The sequence below is a fragment of the Sinocyclocheilus grahami genome, unplaced genomic scaffold (genome assembly GCF_001515645.1).
Source record: "Sinocyclocheilus grahami isolate Dianchi unplaced genomic scaffold, SAMN03320097.WGS_v1.1 scaffold29.1, whole genome shotgun sequence".
NCBI classification, from domain to species: domain Eukaryota; kingdom Metazoa; phylum Chordata; class Actinopteri; order Cypriniformes; family Cyprinidae; genus Sinocyclocheilus; species Sinocyclocheilus grahami.
This window is the reverse complement of record NW_015505208.1, coordinates 3,193,074-3,217,514: the sequence shown is the minus strand read 5'-3', so window position 1 is coordinate 3,217,514 and position 24,441 is coordinate 3,193,074. Positions and strand designations below refer to the sequence as shown.

Genomic DNA, 24,441 nt, shown 5'->3' with positions numbered 1-24,441 from the left:
CACAATGTTTAGTAGTCGTCACAGCAACCATCAGATTGAGAGTATCAACTGTTCTGATGTCCAGCTGGCATTGTTTTAATAAGTAATCCAAACTGAGTTGTGATTGTATGTCTGTTGTTTTTCTCCATCTCATTTTTTCCGTCTGTCTGCAGCAGCATTTCCTGACGAGTTAGGTCTGAGTGTGCCTCTAACTGAGGAGGAGCAGAAAGCCTTATTGTACAAGCCCCTAGAAGGAGAGTGGGGCTCACGCACACGTGACCAAGAGTGTGAGCGCATCATCAAGGGCATCGACCAGCTGTGCACTTTGGGTATGGCGTTATCATATCTCAAAATTCTTACTATGGTTGTGTCTAAAACAGATGGAATATAACAGTGGTTCTTTCTCTCTTCCAGATGTGGCTGCACCATTTGAACTGCCAGTGGACTTGCAGGCATATCCAACATATTGCACCGTAGTTGCTTATGTCACAGATCTGAGCACCATCCGACAAAGACTGCAGAACCGTTTCTATAGGTCAGCGCAAAGTTAATGGACATGACAGTCACATACCTGTGTAAACACTTGATATATTCCAAAAATCAGTGTGTACGTCTAATGTAGATTATATCAAATTATATATGCATCTGTTATTTGCTTGCTTTTGTCAGGCGAATGTCGTCGTTGATGTGGGAGGTACGCTACATTGAACACAATGCTCAAACCTTCAATGAACCAGGCGCGTTCATTGTCAAAACTGCCAAATTCGTATCTGACCTCATGCTACAATTTATCAAGTAAGTCAACCACAATTAAAAATTGTAAATAAAACTATTAACCAGTGGTGTTGAATTGGGATGCACAATATATTGATAGCAAATCGATTATCAGTCATTATCATTTTAATTGATCTGTATTGCCAAATAGTGTATGGTCAATTACGCATGTTAAATTTCTCTATTTTTACATTTATATTGCTTTTGCAATCATCAAATGCTCACTTAAAGTTCATATCTAAAAAAAAACACTAATGATTTAACACTCTCAAATAAATCTCAAAATTAATATATATTAATTGTTATAATTCTGTGATGCATAAATTCACTTGTAGCATTTCAATTAGATTAATTTTAGTTTTTTAAATTGTTGTTTTATTCATTTAGACATAATAGTATAGATTTTAATATTGTCCTTTTATTAATTTAATCGGTGCATCCGTAGCATTTAGTTTAAAGCCATGCGTGGGACTGATTTTGACTGCCTGTCTCTGTCTGTGTTCTTTAGGGACCAAAGCTGTACAGATATTATTCCACTGTATAACAGTATGAAGAAAACTGCTTTCTCAGATTCAAGCGATGTAAGTGTCATTGAAACACACACTCGTAAACCACTCATAAGTGAATTTTATACATTATTACAGTGCCTTTAAGACTGTTCTTTTGCTGCCTTGCAAGCACTTGGAATTCATGTAATGTAAATGTGTGTATTTTTATGACTTGATTGACACCTTTTTCCCAACCTAGGATGAAGATGAGGATGAAGAACATGAGGCACCTTGTACATCTAGCCGCAATAAGAAGGTAACTTTAACTGATATTATATAATTTAAACAGGGCCAGAAAGATAAGACTTGATTATACATCAAGATTGTTTACATCTGGCTAATTGCGAGTGTGTATATGTTTCAGAGGCAGCAGCAGCAGCCTATCCTGAGGAGTATGCGCAGTAAACCATCATCAGACCCTCAGAGCTGGAAGGGGCGCTGCAGAGAGCTGCTGGAGCTCATCTTTCAGTGTGAAGATTCAGAGCCTTTCAGACAACCTGTGGATCTGGAGGAGTATCCGGTAACACATACACACAGAACTGTAGTTTATAGCTTTAACTTCAGGTGGGAATTATGAGGGATGTTGTATTCTCAACTTCAGACCACCTGCTGTTTGTTGCCATATCAATATTTATTACCTTTGGGCAAGCAAAAAATCAAAAACTCATGACAGAGTATATATTTTCCACTAATTTTTCAGGGATTTTTGCGTAACTATAACAGTGTCAGCTACACATATACACAGCATATATACACACACACACACTGCAGAAATCTTTTTTAAATTATGTTTTGTCTTATTTTCCAGTAAAAATACCTATACATGCTTGAATCAAGATAAATAAGTAAGTAGATGATTGTCACAAAATCACAAACCAGAAAAACAACAATTTGTCAAATGGGTAGGAAAAATAAACTTACGTTATATTCTCTTCTTATCTTATCTTTTTATGATAATTTTATATAAACTACCATTTAAAGGTTTGGGGTCAGTAAGATTCAGCAAGGATGCTTTAAATTCATTAAAAGTGACAGTAAAGTCATTTTTTTAGCCTTGATAATAATAAGAAATTTTTCTTAAGCACCAAATCAGCATATTAGAATGATTTCCAAAGGATCATGTGATACTGATGACTGGAGTAATGTCTGCTGAAATGCCAACTTTGTCATCACAGGAATCAATTAAATTGTAAAATATAAAAAAATGAAAGCAGTTATTTTAAATTGTTAAAAAAAATCACAATATTACTTTTTTTATCAAATAAATGCAGCTTTGGTAAGCATAAGAGACCCCAACCTATTCACCGGTAGTGTAAATCTTGTTTAAAGAATGTTTGGGTATTTGTACTGGAAAACAAAACAAAATTACTGATTAAGAAAATAATTTTTTGCAGTGCACTGTCTACTTATATGCCCTGTTCATCAAAAATACCTCTCTCAGGACTACTTGGACATTGTGGACACTCCTATGGACTTTGGGACTGTCTTGAACCGCCTGTTAGAAGGAGAGTACAACACTCCCGTGGATCTTTGTAAAGATATACGTCTCATCTTCAGCAACTCCAAAGCCTATACACCCAGTAAAAAATCCAGGGTATGAGATCATTTTCATTTTAAAAACAGACATGTTGTAATGCTGTAGCCGAACCAGTTCATCTAGTTTATTTAATACATGTGTGTTTTTGTGTATGCAGATCTACAGCATGAGTCTGCGATTGTCTGCTCTGTTTGAAGAGCATATCAGTTTAATCCTGACCCATTTTAAAGCTGCTCAAAGTCTGCACAGTGAGCGATTCCCCCGTCAGCGGCAGCACACCGAGCGTTTGACCAGACAGTCTGTGAAGAGGAGGAGGAGCTCTTCACCTTCAAGCTCCGCCTCTAGGTACAAACCGTATCTGATTGGTCATTGCAGAACATTATGTTCTAGAATTGGTCACTGGTTCTAAATGTTGCCTACACTTTTTCTTCTTTTCTGATTTGTAGTCCAGAAAGGAAGCGTCGGGTTTCGTCTCGTGCTCCTCCTCGATCGGACAATGCAGCTCCGCCCACTCCCGCTGGACCTTCCCGGGCTCCTTCTTTACGGCAAACACATCCACAGATCAATGGCAAGGCTGAGCCTCCGGTTGTCCCCGGTCGGACACGAAGCTCGGCCCGCTTTGGAACCCAACTCACAGATGCACCTTCTACACAGTCAGCTCCTCCCCCTCCACCCAGCCACAGTAAGACAGCAGAGCCCTCCTCTAGAGTCCTGCGCACACAGAACTCTCACTCCATTGGTGCCTCCAGGGAAACTGAGAGCTCTGCAGTTCCCCACACAAATGAAGGTGGGTCCAAAGAGTCTCGCAGGAAACTTCGGACACCTGTAAAACTCACACCAGGTCAGTAACAGATGATAAGTATTTGTTGTGAAAAGCTGATGTTATTACGGGGAAGAGGATTTTTGAATGTTTCCTGGAAACCTTCAGTGCACACAGTGTAGTTCCTGTAGGCTCAAAGTAATCACCTTTTTCCTGCTCATTAAAACTTTTTCCTAAATGGATTTTAAACTTTCTTTTACACTGGTTTTGTGGAAAATATGTGTATTTTTGCTGATTTCAACAGAAAATATTGTTAAAATTGCTGAGATTGCTTCTGTAAAATAATTTTTTTCCTGAATTTTTTTTATTTTTTCATTTTCTGCATTGATTTGGGGGAAAATCATTGAATGGTTATGGTTAATGGTCATGTGTTAAACTGAACTCAAAGTACTCAAAGAAAATTTTTTCCCCCTGAAATTTACTTCTGCAGATTTAAACGTTTGTAATGTTTTAAACTTTTGTGTGTGTGTGTGTTTTGATTTCTACTTTTTTATTATATCTATATTTTTTCTGCACTGATGTTGGGGACAATCTGTAGATTTTTCTAGATTTAAATGTGGTAAAACATTTTAAACTGAACTGAGAATAGATTTAAACGTTCTGAAATGATTTAACCTATTTTTCTAATTATATATAATTATTTAAGGGATAATCGTTAGAATTTTGCAGATTTAGATGTGATAAAATGCTATTAGAGTATTACACACTTAATCATGGCTAAAAGCATAATAAAATCAGTCAGAAATAACTTTACAAAAATTGATGTGACGTGTTGAATTACAGCTATGTGAAGTCTATATAAATCTGTGGATCTTTCCATGGGTTACCATGGGTTTGATTACCAGGGAACACACATGCTAATTAAAAAAAATTTGTAATGCATTATTAGTCACTTTGAAAAAAAAGGAGAAGCATCTGTTGAATGCACATATGTGAATGTTTCATCTGTACTTATATTCTCATTCTCTCTTATGTCCAGTCGATCACGACTCTTCTCCTCAAAACAGTTTACATTTGAATGGTCATAGTCAAGTGACTCTGGGAGTGGTACGAAGAGGCCGGGGCCGACCCAGATTAGACGCACAAATACGAACGCCAGTAGCGGTACCGCCACCCCCACTGCCCCAGGCCTCTGGAAAAAAGAGAGGGAGGAAAAGCAAGAAAGAGCTGGAGTCCCTACGAAGAAGCTCATCCCATGAGGAGGAGCTTCTTCTGTCTACTGGTGATGAGGGCGGGGTTTCTTCTACAGCCCAGGACAGTAGTCTTTCAGATTCAGGGATAGTGACTCCAGAGTGTCCCAAATCACGAGGTAGACCACGAGTCATCAGGACACCGGATACCCCAGCTCCTTCAAGCCCCAAAGCTCTCAGAAGGAGCAGTCGGCGTGGCAACGAAGAAACCACGCCCCCTACGCCAGGCCCCGCCCAAAGGGAGGAGCCTGACATTTATATGGAAGAGGATGGGAGCTCGAAAGGGCAGATGAGAACGCGTAACCAAGGCCGAAGGACAGCTTTCTATAACGAAGAGGACTCTGAGGAAGAGCAAAGACAGCTTTTGTTTGAGGATGCCTCGATTACTTTCGGCACGTCAAGCAAAGGGAGAGTCCGCAAGCTCACCGAGAAGGCCAAAGCCAACCTTATTGGCTGGTAACAATGCCAACTTTGCATGTCCTATGCGACACAACCCCTTATCCTCGCCCACTGGGGAGGGGGAACCATTCCTGCTGCTATCAGACTGTCATGATTATCTAAATCTTTCATTCTGACTCTCTAAATTGATTCTCATGTTTTGAATCTTTGACTCTTGGTGACTTCAAGAGTCACGGCCCCTTGAAACCCCCCACCTTATACATTTTCTTCCACAGAAAATCACAAATGCAGTTAAATACTGATTTTCATATGCACTATTTGAATGCCAGTGAAGAAAGGTACTTATACAGTCTTATGAATCCAAATACCTGATTTCATCTCTCAAGAAAGCACTTATTTGAGGGCGTTCGAGTGTGTGTGAGTGTGGTATAACTTGAGCTTTTACTCTGTCTCGTTTCTTTAAACTGTTAATTTTAAGCATTGTTTTTACACGGTTGTTGCAACAAATCAAAAACTTGTTAAAAAAAAATCTATTTTTAACAGATCATTGTGTAAGTGGCTGTAAAGCTGTAGTGGCGTGCAGAGAAGGACCTCATAAATCGCGTGTTGTCTTTTTAACGTCTTTCTCTGCGAGTCAAGATCAGTGGCAGTGGTAATTCACGCATGTTTTTATATAATTAGCAATACCTTGTGCCTTTTCATACATTCAATACATTTTGGCTCCTTTGTACTCCCCAGTTAGTGTGAGAGAGTGTTTTTGATGCTTTAGCGCATTGATTCATCCAGTACAAACGTGTGTTATTGATCTGTTGCTGGGATAGAGATTAGTAAGCAGCATATCTACCCATGACCACTGTGTGTGTGTGTGTATGTGTGTTGTTGAGGTGTGTAATAGTAATGACATTATCACTCCACGCCCGTTTTATCAGGCTCCCAAAATGCACTGTGATCCCTAACTAGAACCATGACTTAAAAATACAGTGGCCACAAGAAGTGTTTGAACACTGAAAACAACAGTTTTAAAATGTCTGAATGTCATTGTATTAGAGAATGAAATATCAAAGCTGGTGGCATCTGCAGAAAAATGATGGTAGAGATTTTCACAGAACTAACTTCACTTTCCATGGCGGTTTTTTAAAATATGGCTGACAGTTTAATGTTAATTTGGAAATTATGTGATTAATGAATGATGACTAATTATTAACGTATAATAATTGTTGATTAATGTTAGTTATTTTTAATAGTTATCTAAAAATGATTGCAAATTAATGCACAAATATTTTCAGTTTTAAACTGATTTAAAGCATTTTGGGGCTTTTTCTTATGCTCACCAAGGCTTTTTATTTTATTAGAAATACAGTAAAAATTGTAATATTGTGAATTATTATTATAACGAATTAAAGTAATTTTAAAATATTTATATATTTAACATTTTAAGATGTTAATATATTTAATATAATCAGTGATTTCTTTTAAAATATATTTTAAAATGTAATTTATTTCCGCAATGGCAAAGCTTAATTTCCAGCAGCCATTACTCCAGTCTTCAGTGTCACATGATCCTTCAGAAATCATTGACATATGCTGATTGGTGTTCAAGAAACATTTCTCTCAACTATCAATGGTGAAAACAGTTATGCTGCTTAATATTGTTACAATTTTGATACCACACAATATTTTTCAGGATTGTTTAAGGAATAGAAACAGCATTTGAAATGATATCTTTTGTAACATTATACATTTCTTTACTGTGACTTTTTCAATTTAAAGCATCTTTGTTGAATTTAAGTATTCATTTCTTTCAAAAAAATAAATAAATAAGTAAATAAATAAATAAAATGTACTGACCCGAAACTTTTGGAAGGTAGAAACAATTACTTGTATCTACCTCAATTCATTGAAAAATCATGATCAAATTCATTTAGATGAATTCTTAATCAAACGACAGCCCTACTTTTTTTTTTAAACCTAACAGTATACCTATCAACAAATGTTTTTGTAAAATATATTGTGCTTTAACATTTACTTTGTTCTAAAGTGCCTCTTAGTTTGATATTCTGATATTTAATGCAATGACATTCATATATTTATGGCATTTCTCATATGTTCAAGTGCTTTTGATGCGCCTTCAAACAACTATTGACAGTTATTATTATGTGTGTGTAACACTCTGCCTGTAGTTTCATCTAGCCCAGAGAGCAGGCCTCTTTCTCTGTTTTAGCTAAACTCATTGAATTACTGTGGAACTGCTCATTTAATTAACAGAGAAGACTTTGTTTTGAAACACTGTGTTTGATATTTCCCGTTCTGATGCATCGACTCGGCTTCAGTAGAAACCGCAGGGCAGCGAATCACACAAGAGGCAGTGTGCATGTCGTATTCTGTGTTTTGAATGTGCCTTGACTTTTTGTGTGTATGCACGTGTCTGTGTGATGTAAAACTGAAGAACTAAGGTATTGTATCCCACCTTGCTGTCCGGACTCACATATGCAGCATAGTCTCTTTTTGAGAATGCCGGATCACATTCTGTCTGGTTTGATTTTGTAGGTTCTTGCGTACATTCAGCAGTTGTGGTCTGGGTCATCCATTACGATAGAGCTAATCCAGCCCATAGCTTTAAAACTGGTTTGATGAACCAACGCCTTTGAATGAGTGTGTGGTTGTTTGATGGGAACACATGTGGCTGTTTCATATGCAGTTGACGCATGTCTGAGACTCTCGAGTGTATGTGATGTCCATTTCTGTGTTTATGTACAAGCCCCTGGTTTTATTGAGCTGGTGTTTCTAATCTGTTGCTACATGAAAACTGTATTATGTCTGACTCACGACCCCTTTATTACCACCATACTGCACAGGAAGTGACATCTCACGGACTGATTGACAGGTTTTAGAGGAGATCAAAGATGGATGCATGTTAGTATATTCTCTGGTCTTTTAAATCTGAAGGTACAGTCATGTTTGTGGGGTCAGGGTCTTTTTTCCCCCTCTCCGGTCTTATATCCTCAGACTGAGAGGTCTTTCTATGTTAGTTTGTATACTTTTATAAGAAGGAAAAAGTGTAAATAAAGACGTTAAATAGAATGTATGTGTAGGGTGTACTGCTGTCACATTAGTTCATACTGATATTTTAAGGAAATAAACATTTGTGTTTCCACATACTGTCTTGTTCTTTCATTCTTTAGAAATTTTTTCAATGTATCAGGGAAAATTCTAATTGTGATTTCCAGGCCTTAAACATTGTCATCAAAATGAAATCTTTAAAATAATTTCTGTTGAAAATGTAAATTTATAAACACTACCATGTACATTTTGCTCTTATAATGGCAAGTATTGGTACCTTACATCCATCAGATTGATATTATATGCCATTTCCTAAAACTATTCGACATAATACACTAAATCTAACCTTGCGAGGGTCAAGATAACATTTAAAACCGTTTAAAGGGTGCTGATAAACCATTTCATGGAGAACATCGCCCTCTTTTGTGCATTAATTGGAACTGCATGTGCTGTAAACTAGTTTTTATCGTTAGGAAAATGTACCACAAGTCCAACTATATACATTTATATAAACACACACACACAAACACATATATATATATATTAGAATGTGCTGACATATTTATATGACACTATTCCTGGTGTTTTATATTAAATAGCCTGTATTAGTATTCCATACATTTATATTGTATTAAATCTTAACAAAGACGTTTACTCAATTACTAATATTTCCCTGAAACTTATAACACATTTATCAAAACTATAACCACAGAATAATAATTAGCTACTAAATCAACTGTACAAACCAGAAGTATGAATGAGTGCATGAGCACATGGTGTAAACCTACAGTGTTCATAGCCTAGTTTGGGGGGTGATGTATTTTTGGTTATGATTCAGGATATCTGGCTTATAAAACGGATATCAATTGTGGAAAAAAAAAACCTGTAACAGAAATAAAGCAAACATGCGCACGCGGCATCCGTTCCTGGCGTGGCGGCGCGAGAGCGTACACACCTCCTCTCGTGCGCCGCCGCTATTGGACGCGCACTGTCTAATGATGTTCAACTGGAAGGCGCAGGTGTCAAATCGAAACTACACGCATGTAAATATCATATTCAGTTTTGGCAAGGCAATGCTTACAGAACGCGTAACAAACAGAGTTTCGGTGAGCTCTTCCTGTTATCAAGTTAAACATAGTCTCTGACGATAGTGAATTCTGTTTATTCATTGAACTTGTTGTATAAGGTAAGATACATTGAGCTGCAATTTGTTCAAGAAATATTGAAGAATAAATTGAGTGTACCAATGTTTTATATATTTATTTTCTTTCAACTTTTAAAAACACAACAGTAACAGTAACTACAGTAACAATGTGCTGATGTGAAATCTCGGTCATGTTGAATGTACGTGCAGTGATGCCTCACATCACGTCAGGTGTGATCATGCAGCTGGCGCTCCTGCTGTCAGCTCTACCTGCGCAGTATCTCATCTCCAAGTGGACAAGCGGCACCGAGACACAACGACACATCGCCACTCAGAGGTAAACACGTCTGATACACTACGAGACTAGGCCTATTTAATATGAAAAAACTGCATTCTATCCTCTCTTACGCACTACAACTGAAAAGACTTAAAAAGAAAAAGAAAAAAAATGATTTAGCAAGGATGCAATAAGTTCATCAAAAGTAGCAGTTATTTCATTTCTTTTTAGCTTTATGTTCATCAGAGAATCCTGTAAAAAGGTATCAGTACACAAAATAATCATCAACATAACTGTTTTCGACTTTGATAGTAATAAAATGTATCTTGAGCAGCAAATCATCATATTAGAATGATTTCCGAAGGAGCATGTGACACTAAAGACTGGAGAAATTACTGCTGAAAATTTAGCTTTGGCATCACAGTAATTTATTACATTTTAAAATGTTTTAAAATAGGAACCAGTCATCTTAAATTGTAATGGTAGTCCACAGTATTACAGTTTACAGTATTTTAAAATAAATGCAGCATTGCATAAAATCTTGCCTAAAATATTAATTTTTATTAAAAATTATTGAATGGAGACTGCATTTCAGGTTTAGTGGTTGGGTGTTTTTAATCAGCTTCTTTAGCACTCCTGTCAGGTACTAAATTAATTCCCCAACTACAAGTCACACTTTAGTTCTCACTATTTACTATAATTCTCACTATTTACTAACTATTAACTATGACTGCTACATAGCCATAATTTATATTTGTCTAGGAAACAAGTTTCTTGTATTATTATAATCTAACGTTTGTTTGTTTTTTGAAGATCATGGTAAACAAACCATGTCCAAATTTTTGACTGGTACTGTGTTTCTCTAGTAAGAAGTCGAAATATTTCCAATAATTGAAAATGTATTTTAAAAAGTTACAAATTATAACACATGACACTGTATGAGGCTGTTGTCACTGCTTGAAATATCCCATTACAACTTTCATATTCAGAATCCTTGACACATGGGACTCCATAAGAAAATCCTACTTGAACACAGCTGCTTGGGTTGGCTGGCTAAATACCTGGATTCCCAAACTACCGTAAGTCTATGCTAATCTCTTTTTAAAAGAATTCTGATTCACTCAGATGCTGAGGTGGGATGTCATGTTACATGACAGGTCCTTCGGAGAGGAAGAGGAGCAGTACCAAACTCTGGAAGCGCTCGCGATTGAGCTGATGATGCATGACAATGAGCACGGATACTTTGCAGGTAATGTCTCTGAATTATCTCACAGCAGTCATTTAGATCTGCCATTAAAGGGGTCATATGATGCGATTTCAAGTTTTCCTTTCTCTTTGGAGTGTTACAAGCTGTTTGTGAATAGATAAGATCCCTAAAGTTGCAAAGACTAAAGTCTCAAACCCAAAGAGATATTCTTTATAAAAGTTAAGACTCGTCCACGCCCTCCTAAAACGCCTCGTTTAAACACGTCCCCACATGTCTACGTCACGATGTGGGAAGATTGATTTCCTCAAGTAGATTAAGTGAAGGCGTATGTTTCCGCTAAACTGCGACCAGGGTTACGTGCATAATAGATCTCAGATTAGATGAAGCATGGGGCGCATCAGGTGAGATTATGGGTTTCTGACTAACCGCTCGACCTTAGTTTAAGTTGTACTCAGTTACGTTAACCATGCATATTGTTTCAGCATTAATTAAGTTGTACGTAGTTATACTAACTATCGGGGTCTAGACAAGGGGTTCTAGAAAAACCGCTGATTAATGTTTGGAGCGTTAAGTTGTACGTAGTTATACTAACTATCGGGGTCTAGACAAGGGGTTCTAGAAGAACCGCTGATTAATGTTTGAGTATTACATGGGTAACTGTAGGGGGCTATTAGCCACACACCTCTGAATAAGGATTAGAATGACGAGTTTTTGTGATACATAGATTCCTAATGAACGAATAAAATACAAAGTAAAGAGTTAGTTACAATAATCGAATGTAAGAATAATCAGAGACCAACAAACAACCAATTTGCCTTTCAACCTAAATTCGAGGTCATACTAAAATGGAGTCAGATTTGAGTTAAACCTCAACTGAATAACTCTGCGCGCTGAAAAGACCGAACATACAAGAAACCTTCATCCACCACTGGATACCTTCCTTGGGCCAAGAAGACTGTTTCCTGATCATGGGAGGGTAGACTACAATGCCGGCTGTTCTGACTCACAGACTGTAAGAATGTTTTTATATTTAAAGAATTTGCCACTGACAATTCAAACGTGAGTTTTGAGCAGAGTAGAGTAGCACTTGTTGTTTGTCATTTCTCCGATCACAAAAGCAGACATGGTTTTATGTTTAATGTTTATGTTTAAAAAAGACAGAATAAGTCATTATAATCCGTAATTATGTCCTCACTGGATGCAACAAATGCCTCGTTTGTAATGGGTTTTAATGTTTTTGTCTCTTCGCTCCGGCCGGGACAAGGCATCATAATATGGTAAGGGCCGTAACATTTCCGTCACGCTTGAGGTATTCGGCCAATCACAACGCACTGGATAGCTGGCCAATCAGAGCACACCTCGCTTTTCAGAACGATGAGCTTTGTAATCAATGTGTTTCAGAAAGGCGGAGCATAGAGGAGAAATAATAATGTACAGTATGTGGAAAATAATGTTTTTTTAACCTTAAACCTCATAAACACATTTCATTACACCAAATATACAAAATAATGTTCTTTTTAGCAACATCATATGAAACCTTCTTTGTCTGGGATATGAATGTGTATTGTAACAGAACACGATTATTAATTTATATGTGATCAGTGTCAAAGGAGGTGCGAAGCCCCAGGCCGGCATATGTGCTGCACCGTGTAGGTCAAGTTGTGATGGAGACACAGAATCAGATGGTGGGGGTGATCATGGGATGGGATGCAGGACTCAGAGCCCCACCAGAGTGGATCAAGAGAAAGAAATATTCAGACTCAGAGGTTTGTAAAATAAATAAACACTGTTTTTATTTAAATGAAATAAGTCATACACTCTTAAAAATAAAGGTTCCAAAAGTGGATTTTCACAGTGATGCCATAGAAGAACCAGTTTTGGGTTCCCCAAAGAACCTTTCAGTGATTAGTTTTTAAAAGAACCCCTTTCTTAGTGTGAAAAGCATTAAAATAATCTATAGAACCTTTAGTTTTAAGAGTGTAAATGTTCTAACCTGAAACGTGTATTTGTGTGTAGCTGGAGAGAGCCAAGGACACTCCTCATTACAGAATTATGTTCAGTGGACCTGATTCTTCATCAATACTGATTGGATACATTCCCCAGTATAATGTCAAGCTCTTTCAAGACTTTCAGGTGCAGAGAAATCTTTTACCTTTATTTCCTTCTTTTAACATTTGTGTTTTCTTCATAGTTTCTTAAGGTTGTTTAGATTCAATCTTAATCAGTGTTTGTGTCTGTCTTGTGCTACAGCCGGACATACCTACTCTAGAGCACTACTTTTCACACTTCGATGGGGAAAGGTTTGTTATGGAGGAATGGTTGCAAGAAATCTATCCTCATGACTGAAGGAGTGAAAACTTGTGAGAGGTTTTAAAAACACTTTGAAATGCTTGGAAACACGCATGATGTCTACAACCCTTTATTGACAGTATAGGTTATTTTAACGCAATGGGGGGCTTTAAAGGGTTTGGGGGGGCAACGAACACAAAATGCTGTATTTAATATCACTTTTATATTTTTAGAATAATTTTAAATGTCTTGCACACTTTGCAAAGGATATAAAGTTGTGAGGAAAATGACTGTGATGTTAAAAATCAATTATAGATTAAATTAAATGTTTTATAATATGCAATTAGATCAAAATCCACACATGTTGATCTGACTCAGATGTGTTCTAGAAAATTAATTAACTTAACTTTCAGTTAATAGGACAGGCTTTAGCCTGAGAAAAACAGAAGAATTTGTTGTTTAAAACAGTATTGAGAATGTGGTACACAGTGTTCAAAGTAAATCCATTAATACAAACATGATTTCTTATTAAAGCCTAATTTATTTAAAATAGGCCTGCTCGAAATGGTGTGTCTTTCCTTCTTAAAAGGCATCCGTCTATGTTTCCATTCCCATAGTGCCTTGGGAACCACCCTCCTCTAAAAACACATCTTAGTAATAGTAATTTAAAAAACACATGTTTTAGCCACATTAACGACGAGTTTGGGAACTAAAGTGACTGATAAAAATGATAAAGTGAACTTCTTGGAGGAACATGAAATCTGGGTATGTCTCATGCCAGCGTCACGTGTTCGGCAGGTGCAGGACAGGTATGTGACTTGTTTCCCCCCCCCCCCCTTTTCCTTCAAGCATTAGGTTTTTGGAGTGATGGACCAGAAATAGCCATGAAACTAGTGTGGTAGTACTTATGGTCGTGTATTGTTTTCAAACTGTTTATTAACAGCAGATAGTTCTTTGTCAATATTTAGCTTTGCTTTTGTGGAGATCTCGCCATAAAATGTTCGTCCGATGATAGGATGTCCTACCTGCCTGTCAACCTATGTATCTCCGCACAGCCAATAGCGAGAGTTCGGGGCGTGGCTACAGTAGTAGGCTGAGCCGGAGGGTGTTCAGTCTGTTATAGGGCGACATTTGCGCACTTTGGATTAGGTTGTAGAAGTGCAAGCAAACTTCGGAAACTTACCAAAATACACGTTGGCAGACAAGAAGTAAACGCGGTAAAACAAGTGTAAACACTGGCAGTGATTTTACAAGATGGAGGAATTTGATGGAGTGTTTGCCACAAGACGAATTTACGGAATATATTTTCGACAGGTAAGCTAAACTTAAGTATTCCTAATTAATATGTTGGACCTTTTATTGAAAGTAGCTGCCTATTTATACCTGTTGACACATACCTTCGCTTTTAAACACATGTAAGAGATGTGTTTGTAATGTTTAAGTTAGGGAAGGCATGACACGTGAAAGTGGCGTTTGGAAAGGTTGTTTGAAAACATGCCGTTATTTTTGTAGTTCCACTAGATGACAGTAGCGGTGCAGAAACGGCATACTTGTAGGCATCCTTGGGCTTTTTTTTTACATTTGACTCTTTTGACAGTTTGCATGTGGCTTATGTTGTGTTTTAAACCCCGTTCTCTCTTTATGATTTTCAGTCTTTGATTATTTTTTTTCACTACCCAATATCGTCTGTCTAGAGATGCTTGTAATCATTATTATTGTTTTGTGCTCATGTTTGTGGTCTTTCCCCACCGATTGTGTTTTTAATGGTTTATTTATTTATTTATTGCTTGCTTGCTGTCTTTTAGGCTAAATTAATCAAGTTACTTAGACATCCACTTTGACGCCATGTTTCTTAATTTAATTTAAATCAGACTTAAGACCTGACTGTATGATACAGTCTGTCTCTCATGTCCCCTCTAGTTGTTTATGATCATCAGGCTGTTCTGTTTATACAGTCCTCTTTGCTTTTAGTTTATTTCCTTGTCTATCTACAAAAGTAGCTGCTGCGTCAAACCCTTCAGTGTTTTCCTAGATTTTCCTCCTAATGGATTTTCACAAAGCCTAAATTAATCTGCTTAGGTCATGCAAGAATTGACATCTATTACCAGGGCAGGTGGTAAACACTCACCTTTATATTTTAAATGAGGCAGAGCAGGGTATATGAATGGCCTGTTTAGTGTCAAGATAGATCATCTGACAAAGCAAGTGTAAGAATATAAAAATGGGTGTAGCATCACAGAAACAAGTAGCATATTTCACACTATTGTACATTTTCCCCTACATCCAGTGCAAGTTTAAGTTTAGAGACAAATCATGTTAGAGGCAGTGAATAAGATCTTTCTAGTTGTCTAGCACCTGTCTAGACATATGCTGTTGTAGAAACAAATAATTATGTCATGCAAGGCACATTCATGCATCAATATACATGTATTCTTTCTCTATTCAAACACAGGCTCATCTTAACTATTTCATTACACTTTTTTTCTGAATTTAACGTGGTTTTCTATCAATGTTTGAAACAAATTTTAGCATTATCTTTTGAGTTGCACACAGTGCTATTCAATATATTCTGGAATTTGGAGACTTTTTTAAGTTAAAACAACAGTAGGAACAAGTGGTAACTTTATTTTTAGGCCCTTTTGTGAATATCGGTGGTCCTCTATGGTGCTTACTTCACAGGAATATGTGTTTACAGGTTAAAACAGCAAATAAAAGGAATTACATGTACCATTATTACCGCTAAACAGACACAACATTTTCAAAATTTCCTCCTGTTGCTTTCCTTCGGACGCAATTCAAAGGTCATAAACACGTGTGAAGAGGCAGAGACTAATGTAACCCCAGTCTTCTGGTGTAGTGTTAGAGGAGAGCCAGTCACTTCATGCTGGCCGCTGGTCCACTCTCGTGATTCCTCCTCGCGTACAAGCAGCGGCCGTCCCAGAGCTTGTCCCAGAATGCAACACGCCTCGCTGGCTTTTAGCCGGGCGTTGTCCACAGCTTCCAAACATACTCGCCGTCTGCAGAACAGACCAAAAAATGTTTAGACATCCTTTCAAACAGGCTTATTAATTAATTCTATATAACAAAGCTATGTTCAGGCTAACAGTGGAGGTTTATATGATGGCCGACATCGTTCAAGCATTGTTCACCTTAACAAACTGAGACTTTCCGCACTGTGACTGTAGTAAGGGTCACCAACACACACGATTTTGTCAAGTTTTTCAATCAAAACTGAGCGTGCTTGTTGCATCTTCTCAAAGTCTGAAAACACCACAAGCACCTGCACAGACAAAATGGATAATTAAAGAGTAAATGTATTATAAAATAGGTCAAACAGGACACATGCAACAACTAACTATATACCTCAGCTTGCATGTGGAAGAGCTCTTCCTCTCTTTGTAAATGCTTGGCCACAGTGATGTTTTCTTCCTGTTTGGAAAGAAACTATTAGAATTGCTTGTTCTCTCTTTGTTTGGGAATACACACATTTGAATTATTTAGCACCTTGACATCATGCTGTCTCATAGTCTGTAGTATGTACTCCAGTCTTCGGGTAACGCTGTTAGTCACGTCGTTAACATTTTCTTTACTGTTTTTGACGCTGATGGTGACGGTGGCGCGGTCCGGAGGACACGATAACTCCGCACAGCCCGTCATCTGAACCACTCTTGCGTTGCTTTGAGCGTGTAAAGGTGTTTGCTTGCGTCCCCGTTTAAACACCGATTCGTTTTCGTCTCGGTAAACATCACCAGCATTCGGTGAAACTGTAGCAAAGACACGAGACGGGCTGTGCGCCATGTTTGTTGGTAAACCAACGTGGCGCTATGGCAACGTGTCCAGTGCATGGCGGGAAATGATGTTGTTGTTGTAGTCACAGCAGCAATATCTGAAATGTTGGTAAGTTTTAGCAAGAACGTATTTCAGTCTGTACATTTCAGATAGTTAGACTCGTTCAAATAGTTTAAAATATGCTTCATTTTACTCTTGCAGAGTTTGAAAGCAAATTATTGTTGAGAAGTGCCCAGCAGAGGGCAGCACAGATCAACAGACTGGTTTAAAGAGCTGAAGACCGCAAGCCATGACTGTATTTATAGACGGACACATTTTGCATAGATCGTTTGACAAAACAAGTACATTTTTTATCAGAAAATACGGTAGACCTAATTTTGTTACGTACAAATGAGTAAATTCCAAAGCACTATTTTATTAAAAATATTTGAAGTATTTATAATTTAGATGTGTAAATAGCAAAGGCTTCGTATGTGATATTACCATAGGAAAATTAATGCATACCGATAATAATATTGTCCTGTTTATAGCAAAATAATAATACCAGTAATAATAATAATTATGATTATTGCTATTATTATTTAGGTATACACAGGACAATACAAATAAAGTCAATATATTTAGGCTGACCTGTTTAGTATACAAAAATCTTAAATATTTTTGTAGTAATTTTAGTTATAACAGTATTGAAAACAGCAGTGCTTAATAGCAGAAATAGCAGTGTATCTCTTAACACATTTATTTCATTATTAATTTTGTGTTTTTCAAGGATCAAGTAAATATTAGACATGCTATTTTAAAACATTGTAATTGCTTATAAGTTTTGTTTGTTTTATAACCAAACTTATTTACTGATTTCCAAATCAGACGCCAACCTTTAATAGTTTACCCAATTCAAAACATAGTTCATCCCAATACACTAATTGAAAACATATGATATTTCATAAATGTTTGTATTATTAAAAGCTTTTTTAATATATTTTAATGTGACATCAAAAATAATAGAATATTATTATTGTTATATTCTGATTATTATTGTACATATTAGAAAGAAATAAAGGCAGATTCGATGCATGCATGGCCACTGAAGTCCCGTCTGTTTGTTTGTATTAAACCGTAAAGTCCTCTGTCTAATCTCGCTCTGAAAATGCGCAGGACGTATTTGTTGATATTGTCTCGGGTTGCGCATAGTTCTATGTTAGCTTTTTGAAACTGTTTATCTGATGATGTGTCTTTGCCAAGATACATGCAATGGCTTCTTTTATTTGCTTAGCCGTGTGGGCTCTGACTCTGGACCGCCGCCATTCTGTTGAAGGAAGGAATATTTAATGTTCAAGCTGGGATCGTGGGTGTAGGAGTGGGGTTTGGAGACACTGAGCGCTTCAAACGGACTGATAAGCAATCCGATAAGTTGCGTACGGAAGCGCAGCAGTCGAGCTGTGGAAACAAGGCCAATTCCCAGGAAATGAAAAATAACATAAACTCTTTATCCCTCTCTCTCTGTGGCCTACATGGAGTTAAAAGAAATGACCTCTGTGTCAGCCGCAGTGAATCTGATCTATTTAAGGGCTTTAACATTTTAATACAGTACATTACTTAACATTTTAACATTAAGATTTATTTTATTGTATTGCATTGCATTTATTTTGGTGTTAAATGCGATACACTGGCCTCTTTCCCCCATTTATAATACTACAAAGCTACATAAATTCACCAAGAAATAGTTTCAGTAATTTAATTTTCATCAGAGATTACCTGCGTAGTCCACCTGTCTGTGATGTGATGTGACACCGCTGTCCACCTGACCTCTCTCTCATTGATTGGCAGTGGTTGGTCTCCAAAGTGCCCGCTTGCTGTGAACTCTGGGAAAATGCTTTTTGACTTGTCTTTCGTGTTCCTGGACATGATTAGAGACTACAGCGGGGAGAGGGGGTGCCGAGTCTGCCCGAGGGCATGAATGTATATGTATTTGTGTGTCTTTTCCCATGTGTTAGCCCTGTGGCGCTCCAGTTTAATTCGGATATGTCAGTCACATTGGGAGGCTCTAAAATTCTGCTTGTTTGGACAGTTTCAAATTAAGCTAAAGCATTTTAGTGGTATGCATAAGATGCATATTTTGTGTTTTAGTGTTTTAGACAGATAAGTTTCAACAAATAAAGCAATACATTTAAAAAAAAAAAGTAAATTGGTGTAAAAATGTTCTAAATTTCTTGTGTAATAAATCTCAGAAATTTGCTTGTAAATGCCATTACTATTTGCATGGAAAAATGCTAATTTCAAGACTGAAATTTTCTTTTAAAACTTCACTTTGAAAAATATTTTTTAGCAGTTTATAAGTTAAAAAATAAATTTAATAAAAGTTCTGCTTGCAGTTCACAACATTTGGAGCTCGTGTTTTTTTTCCCTATGGCCTGTAAATACATATTAGCTCAAATAAACAAAGTCATGCACGTTTCAGTGTTGCATGTCATTTGGTCAAATTTTATATACAAAATCTCAATTTTCACTCAGTTATTACTCTGCTTCTTGTTTACATATTCAGAAATGTGAATGACAGTTTACATATACATTAAACTTTGTGATAGACATATTACCTAGAATATCAAATTCAGATCAAAGTCCTATATTGTTCTACATAACATTTGTTCACAAGGGTACATGTTGAAGTTATTAACATATTGTCAGTTTATACACCACATTATAAAAAGGAATTTCCCTCCCCATTTTTAAAAAAAAGTTTTACTTATAGGTTTTTACCCCTAAACGGGTTTGTAGAATTGTTATACAGTGAAACAACTTGATTCATACTAAAGCTGGGAAATTATTTTCTTTGGTTTTTCAGAATAAGCATGCAGGAGATTTGAAATATGCTCTTTTTATTCTTTTATTTTTACCACTTGTTTTGCTTGTCAGTATGTAAATTGAAAGAAACGTAATACTGTTGCGTGTTTCGCAGTATCACGTCAATCATGTCGACCTGTCAATCATGATAAATATGATTGTTTATCCAGTTGTGCCTCATTAGAACTGGTTTGTTAATGCCTCACCTTTGGTTCTGACCCACAGGGCTTGCTATCGAGGGCCACTGCTGAGCAGACCGCTGATGCAAAATGAAGTGCTATTAAGAGTAGTCAAGTGGTTTAAGATCTATGAAATCTCTTTTAGTAAGCTCTCAGCTTTCTGTTTCTCGTATGTTTAGTTCTCCCTTGTGCTTTCAGCATCTCTCTCACCCTCGTACTCTCAGTCTTTCTTTCAGTCTTGCTCTGTTATGCAGAAATGTGTATTTTAAGGGCTGCTTGTATTTCAAAGCTCTATTAAAAGTTCAAAGCTGCAGTTTACTGCTGTAACAAGAGCTACTCCTGATCCAAACACTCGGCTAATGAGAGAGAGCCAGCTGCACCCCCATCTCCCACCCTGTGGCCTGTGGCACCCATATATGAATGTGTTTTGATGCATTATTGTGTGTGGATAAAGGAACCGCTTTATAAGACCGTAAGCATTTTTTCTTTCCGTCAGTCTTTAAATAGTTCTTTCACCATGTCCACCATCTGACTCTGTCTCTCTTCTGTTCTACTGATAGACTGAAGTTGTAAATCTTTTTGATAATGGAAAATCTTTGCAGGACTTCTCCCTCTTCCCCTAGTCCCCACTAATCTGAAGCTGCTTTTTATTGTCATTCAGACCCTTGATACATTTTAACCACAGAAAGTATCCTGTGTGTGTTGTGGTGGGAGTTTCTTTAATAGTTTAACAGCGTATTATTCCAGTATGCATCTATAACAAGAGTGAATTATAGTTCTTCTGAACTCCAGAACGTCACAAACAAATAAATAAACACTTTTAAAGGGGCCTTGTGATTATTTGGCAGCGGTCTTGGAGGATGATAAGATGAGAAGCTGTGATTTGGCTGGCCACGATTCTATTGGGAAAAATTGAGCGTGACCCACTGAGTGAGGAATGGAATTAAAGAGGCCGTTTTGAGATTCTCCGGCCCTGTAACCTCATAAGACTGGTTCACCACACTAAGCTTTTTTATGTGATTATTAAATATAAAAATAAAATGTTAGAGAGGAAAATACACATGTGAGGTCATTTGGGCTCAGAGGAATGGTCTTCTGGACTTTTCTTTAGGACTGTGCCATTTTAAATGCCAGAATTTATTTTACCAGCTAAACTTACCAGAGATTTTGGTACATTTGCACTTTCACTGTCTAGCAAAAGATTCAGTAGGAGTTACATTGATTCATTGCACACACTTTATTCTGGTTACTTGAATACTTGATTTTGGATTGGTGCTTCATTGCATTCTGTGTTCAGATGCTTTTATATAGTGACTCTTGTTCCTGACAACCAATTTCTGAAATTGTGCCTGTTTCATGTCTTCTGCATCACTCCATGGTCATTTATTTAATCATACAATGAAATAATTTCAATTTATATCAATATTTTATGTTCATTTATTAATTATTTGAAAGTTAGTCAAGTAGTAAGGAGTATAATGAGCAAATCGCCAGTCATTGTGGCAAATGTTCTTTGGCTTTTATTTTAAAATTGTTGTTGCTGGTTTGGTTTGTTTTGGTAATTTCTGCCCCCCCCCCCAATTTTATTATTTTTACAGCTATTATTGTTAATAATAATAATAATATTATTATTATTATCATTATTAATATTATCGATCACCTTGTTCTTTGTTTATTTTGAAAACCATTTTGTTGAATTTTTTTGCTTTTTTTTCAATGTCTTTTTAAAATCACTTTTATTAGTTTTACATCTATTATTATTATTATTATTATTATAACATGTTGTTCCTGCCAGTTTGTTTGTTTCTGCATTATTTGGGAGGCATTATTATTTATTTATTTTTTGCATGTATTATTATTAATATTATTATCATTATGTATTTGTATAAATGCAGTTTTCTATTCATGTTATTAAAAATAATGTTATTATTTTTTAAGTTATTAAAAATGTATTATTACGTTTTCTGCATTATTTAGCAGGTTTACATTTTTTGTACATGTTTATTATTTTTATTATTGTTGTTGTTGTAAATAAAATCAGAAATAAGAAACTTGTTTGTAAATATTCATTTATAATAATAATAAAAAATGATTTGTTTTCAACATTATTTGGCAGGTAATAATTTTTAGCTTTTTTCCCCTTTTTAAATTTTGTAACTTGCCATCTTAACTTAACCATCTACATTTATGATAAAGAAATTGTAAGAGTTTTAAGTGGTGTCTTCAAAGAGTAACACTGGTAGTGCTTCCAAACTCTATAAACATACATGTTAAATTATCATTGCCTGCCCTCTAAAGTAGTGCCCTCAGTGCTCATTCACAAGCTAATGTTAATTTTACAACCGCATATCCTCGCCTTGCCTTGGCACAGCCAAAAAGTCCAGTTCCTCTCATCTCGCTCTCATTTAAACACTTTGGGTTTAGCCTGACTGAGAAATTGGCTCTACAGGGCAGCACATGCCTGTTCTAAAACCCAGACCTCCGTGAGCTACAGGAAACTGCCACAGCAGAGTCGAGCCAACACAGCACTGCTCTGGGACACGGTGAGGCTTTAACCCAGACTCCCCAAGCCAAGATGGCGCCCCTGCAGTTGAACTGAGCCTCTACTGGGGTCTCATTTAAACAGGTCCAGTGTTTTGTAATAGATCTGGGCGAAACATAGAGGATGAGCCATGATATTTCTGCCCACAGGTTGAGTGGAGATGAATGGGAATGTGTGTGTGTTTGGGTAAGTCGTGGCAGTGGTGTATAATAACGGAGTCTAGAAGGGAGATTAATGTGTAGAGTTATTGGTGTAATGGCTCTCTGGGCTTCAACTTCGAACAGATGAAATTAATGAAGTACCTATTCACATCCAGGACGCACAGGAGACCAAGCAGACAGAAAAATGGCCTTGTGTGTGTGTTTGTACTTTGTGACTGGTGAGGTTGCAGTGAATGAGTGGCGTATTTTAGACCGGGGTTGGCGGAGTTATTTTGGATGGTAAAAGTGTACCCAAGAAATGCTGAAAAAAAATGTATGTATCTGTTTACATGTGTGTTTATAAATGTCAAGGAGTGAGTTAGTGGGAATATTATCAAGTGTTTAATAATGAGAATCGTTGAGAATTTAATGATGTAGGTTCCTCCCAATGATTCCAGATCGTTAATGCTTAAGTTTTATGGTTCTTTTAGGACTTTTAAAGTTGCCATGAAATAGAAATTCATGGTATACTTTTGATCTGATTGTGAACAATTCATATGCATATGTTTCCTTTTTTTTTGACCTTGTAATCCTTAATTTTCTTCTGGTTTTAAATAAAATAGTGATGCACGTGTGTGGTAAGAATATTCTCCTGTGAGTAGACAGATAAGGTGTTCTCCCCCAAAACACACCTAGTAGACTACCCATCAAAATCTTGAGTTCTCCTTCCTCTGGTCTTTGAACCCTTAAGTGTCAACTGACCCCTGGAAGCCGCCCCTCAAAAGAATGATTGGCAGCTAGATGCTGAATTAAAAGCAGTTGGGTCCACAGAAGGAGAAAAACAATGAGAGAAATTCTGTCATAAATATGATAAAATGGTTACTGTAAGTTTCCAAACAGTCATTTAAAATTTAAGTGTGTACATTTTTGGATACAAATATTTTTGGGATTAAAATACTTTTTTCGATCCCATCTTAATGTTCAAAGTCAACTCTAAGCAAGTCATTTGTGGGGTGATTTTACCATAAATTTTAAACACTGTGGTTGTGTAGTGCTATCAAAACATTCTTTTTGAACCAAGAACAATACTTTAACCTGTTTTTTTCCAAAGGAACAATATCTATACCAATTCACTTTTTATGTGATGCCAATCTCTATGGTTGGGAATCGAAAATCGATTCCGATTCCAGAATTGGATAATTAAGGTCGGGAATCGGATACTTGTTGTCAAATTAAAATTTCGATTCCGCCTATCGATTCTGCCTATCGATTCCTATGCACTTTTTTTTTCTTCATCTGTGAGGACCGGACCTAGCGATCTGCCAGGACCTTGCTCGCTAATCTAAGCGCTCCAAAGTTTGGCTACATTTGCGATCAGAAAACAAAAAAAGCTAAGTATAATATTAGGGATGCACCGATATGAAAATTTTGGCCGATACCGATAATTCTTTATTTTTGAAAGCCGATAACCGATATGTTGGCCAATAAATCTATATCCAAATTTTTATATACTTTTTGAGAGCCTGATTACAAAAAAGGTCTCATCATTAAAAACCACATCCCAAACACTGCAACATAAGCAGCCTAGTTTAAACGGTATATGTTTTAAAAATAATTTTACTCACCCATTACCAAATTTAGTCATAAAAAAGTCTTACAAATAAAATATTGCATAAATAATGCAAACAAGTCATTGGACATCATTACACGTGTAAAGAATCAAAAT

The 24,441-nt window shown here is 36.6% G+C and overlaps 3 protein-coding genes and 1 long non-coding RNA gene across 9 annotated transcripts in view; 3 read left to right on the top strand and 1 right to left on the bottom strand.

Moving 5' to 3' along the window:
- The window catches only part of phip (pleckstrin homology domain interacting protein), a 58,944-nt gene extending 53,005 nt beyond the window's left edge, over positions 1–5,939 (top strand). The window contains exons 30-39 of the mRNA XM_016257449.1: positions 153–308; positions 394–514; positions 649–774; positions 1,262–1,334; positions 1,501–1,557; positions 1,666–1,821; positions 2,743–2,895; positions 2,996–3,183; positions 3,285–3,679; positions 4,638–5,939. Of these exons, the coding sequence (XP_016112935.1) occupies positions 153–308; positions 394–514; positions 649–774; positions 1,262–1,334; positions 1,501–1,557; positions 1,666–1,821; positions 2,743–2,895; positions 2,996–3,183; positions 3,285–3,679; positions 4,638–5,308 (2,096 nt within the window). The 3' untranslated portion in view covers positions 5,309–5,939. The remainder of the gene's footprint in view (positions 1–152; positions 309–393; positions 515–648; positions 775–1,261; positions 1,335–1,500; positions 1,558–1,665; positions 1,822–2,742; positions 2,896–2,995; positions 3,184–3,284; positions 3,680–4,637) is intronic.
- A 1,090-nt stretch (positions 5,940–7,029) lies between these two features.
- The window catches only part of LOC107571153 (uncharacterized), an 18,006-nt gene continuing 594 nt past the window's right edge, over positions 7,030–24,441 (top strand). The window contains exons 1-2 of the long non-coding RNA XR_001607142.1: positions 7,030–8,394; positions 20,503–20,505. This is a non-coding gene — a long non-coding RNA (uncharacterized lncRNA). The remainder of the gene's footprint in view (positions 8,395–20,502; positions 20,506–24,441) is intronic.
- LOC107571115 (uncharacterized) lies at positions 9,252–13,752 on the top strand. 6 transcript variants are annotated; one of them, XM_016257420.1, is made up of 7 exons: positions 9,252–9,350; positions 9,662–9,788; positions 10,718–10,807; positions 10,886–10,977; positions 12,538–12,701; positions 12,952–13,068; positions 13,186–13,752. In XM_016257420.1, exons 2-7 carry the CDS (start codon positions 9,664–9,666, stop codon positions 13,279–13,281), a joined length of 684 nt encoding a protein of 227 aa, XP_016112906.1. In that variant the 5' UTR covers positions 9,252–9,350; positions 9,662–9,663; the 3' UTR covers positions 13,282–13,752. The 6 variants fall into 6 exon arrangements, with proteins under 6 accessions (XP_016112906.1, XP_016112898.1, XP_016112881.1 ...); XM_016257412.1 differs by having other exon boundaries at positions 9,252–9,413; XM_016257395.1 differs by having other exon boundaries at positions 9,252–9,493.
- Positions 14,797–17,051, bottom strand: irak1bp1 (interleukin-1 receptor-associated kinase 1 binding protein 1). The gene is made up of 4 exons (XM_016257382.1): positions 16,729–17,051; positions 16,588–16,653; positions 16,374–16,504; positions 14,797–16,241 (listed from the first exon to the last, which is right to left on the bottom strand). Exons 1-4 carry the CDS (start codon positions 17,020–17,022, stop codon positions 15,983–15,985), a joined length of 750 nt encoding a protein of 249 aa, XP_016112868.1. The 5' UTR covers positions 17,023–17,051; the 3' UTR covers positions 14,797–15,982.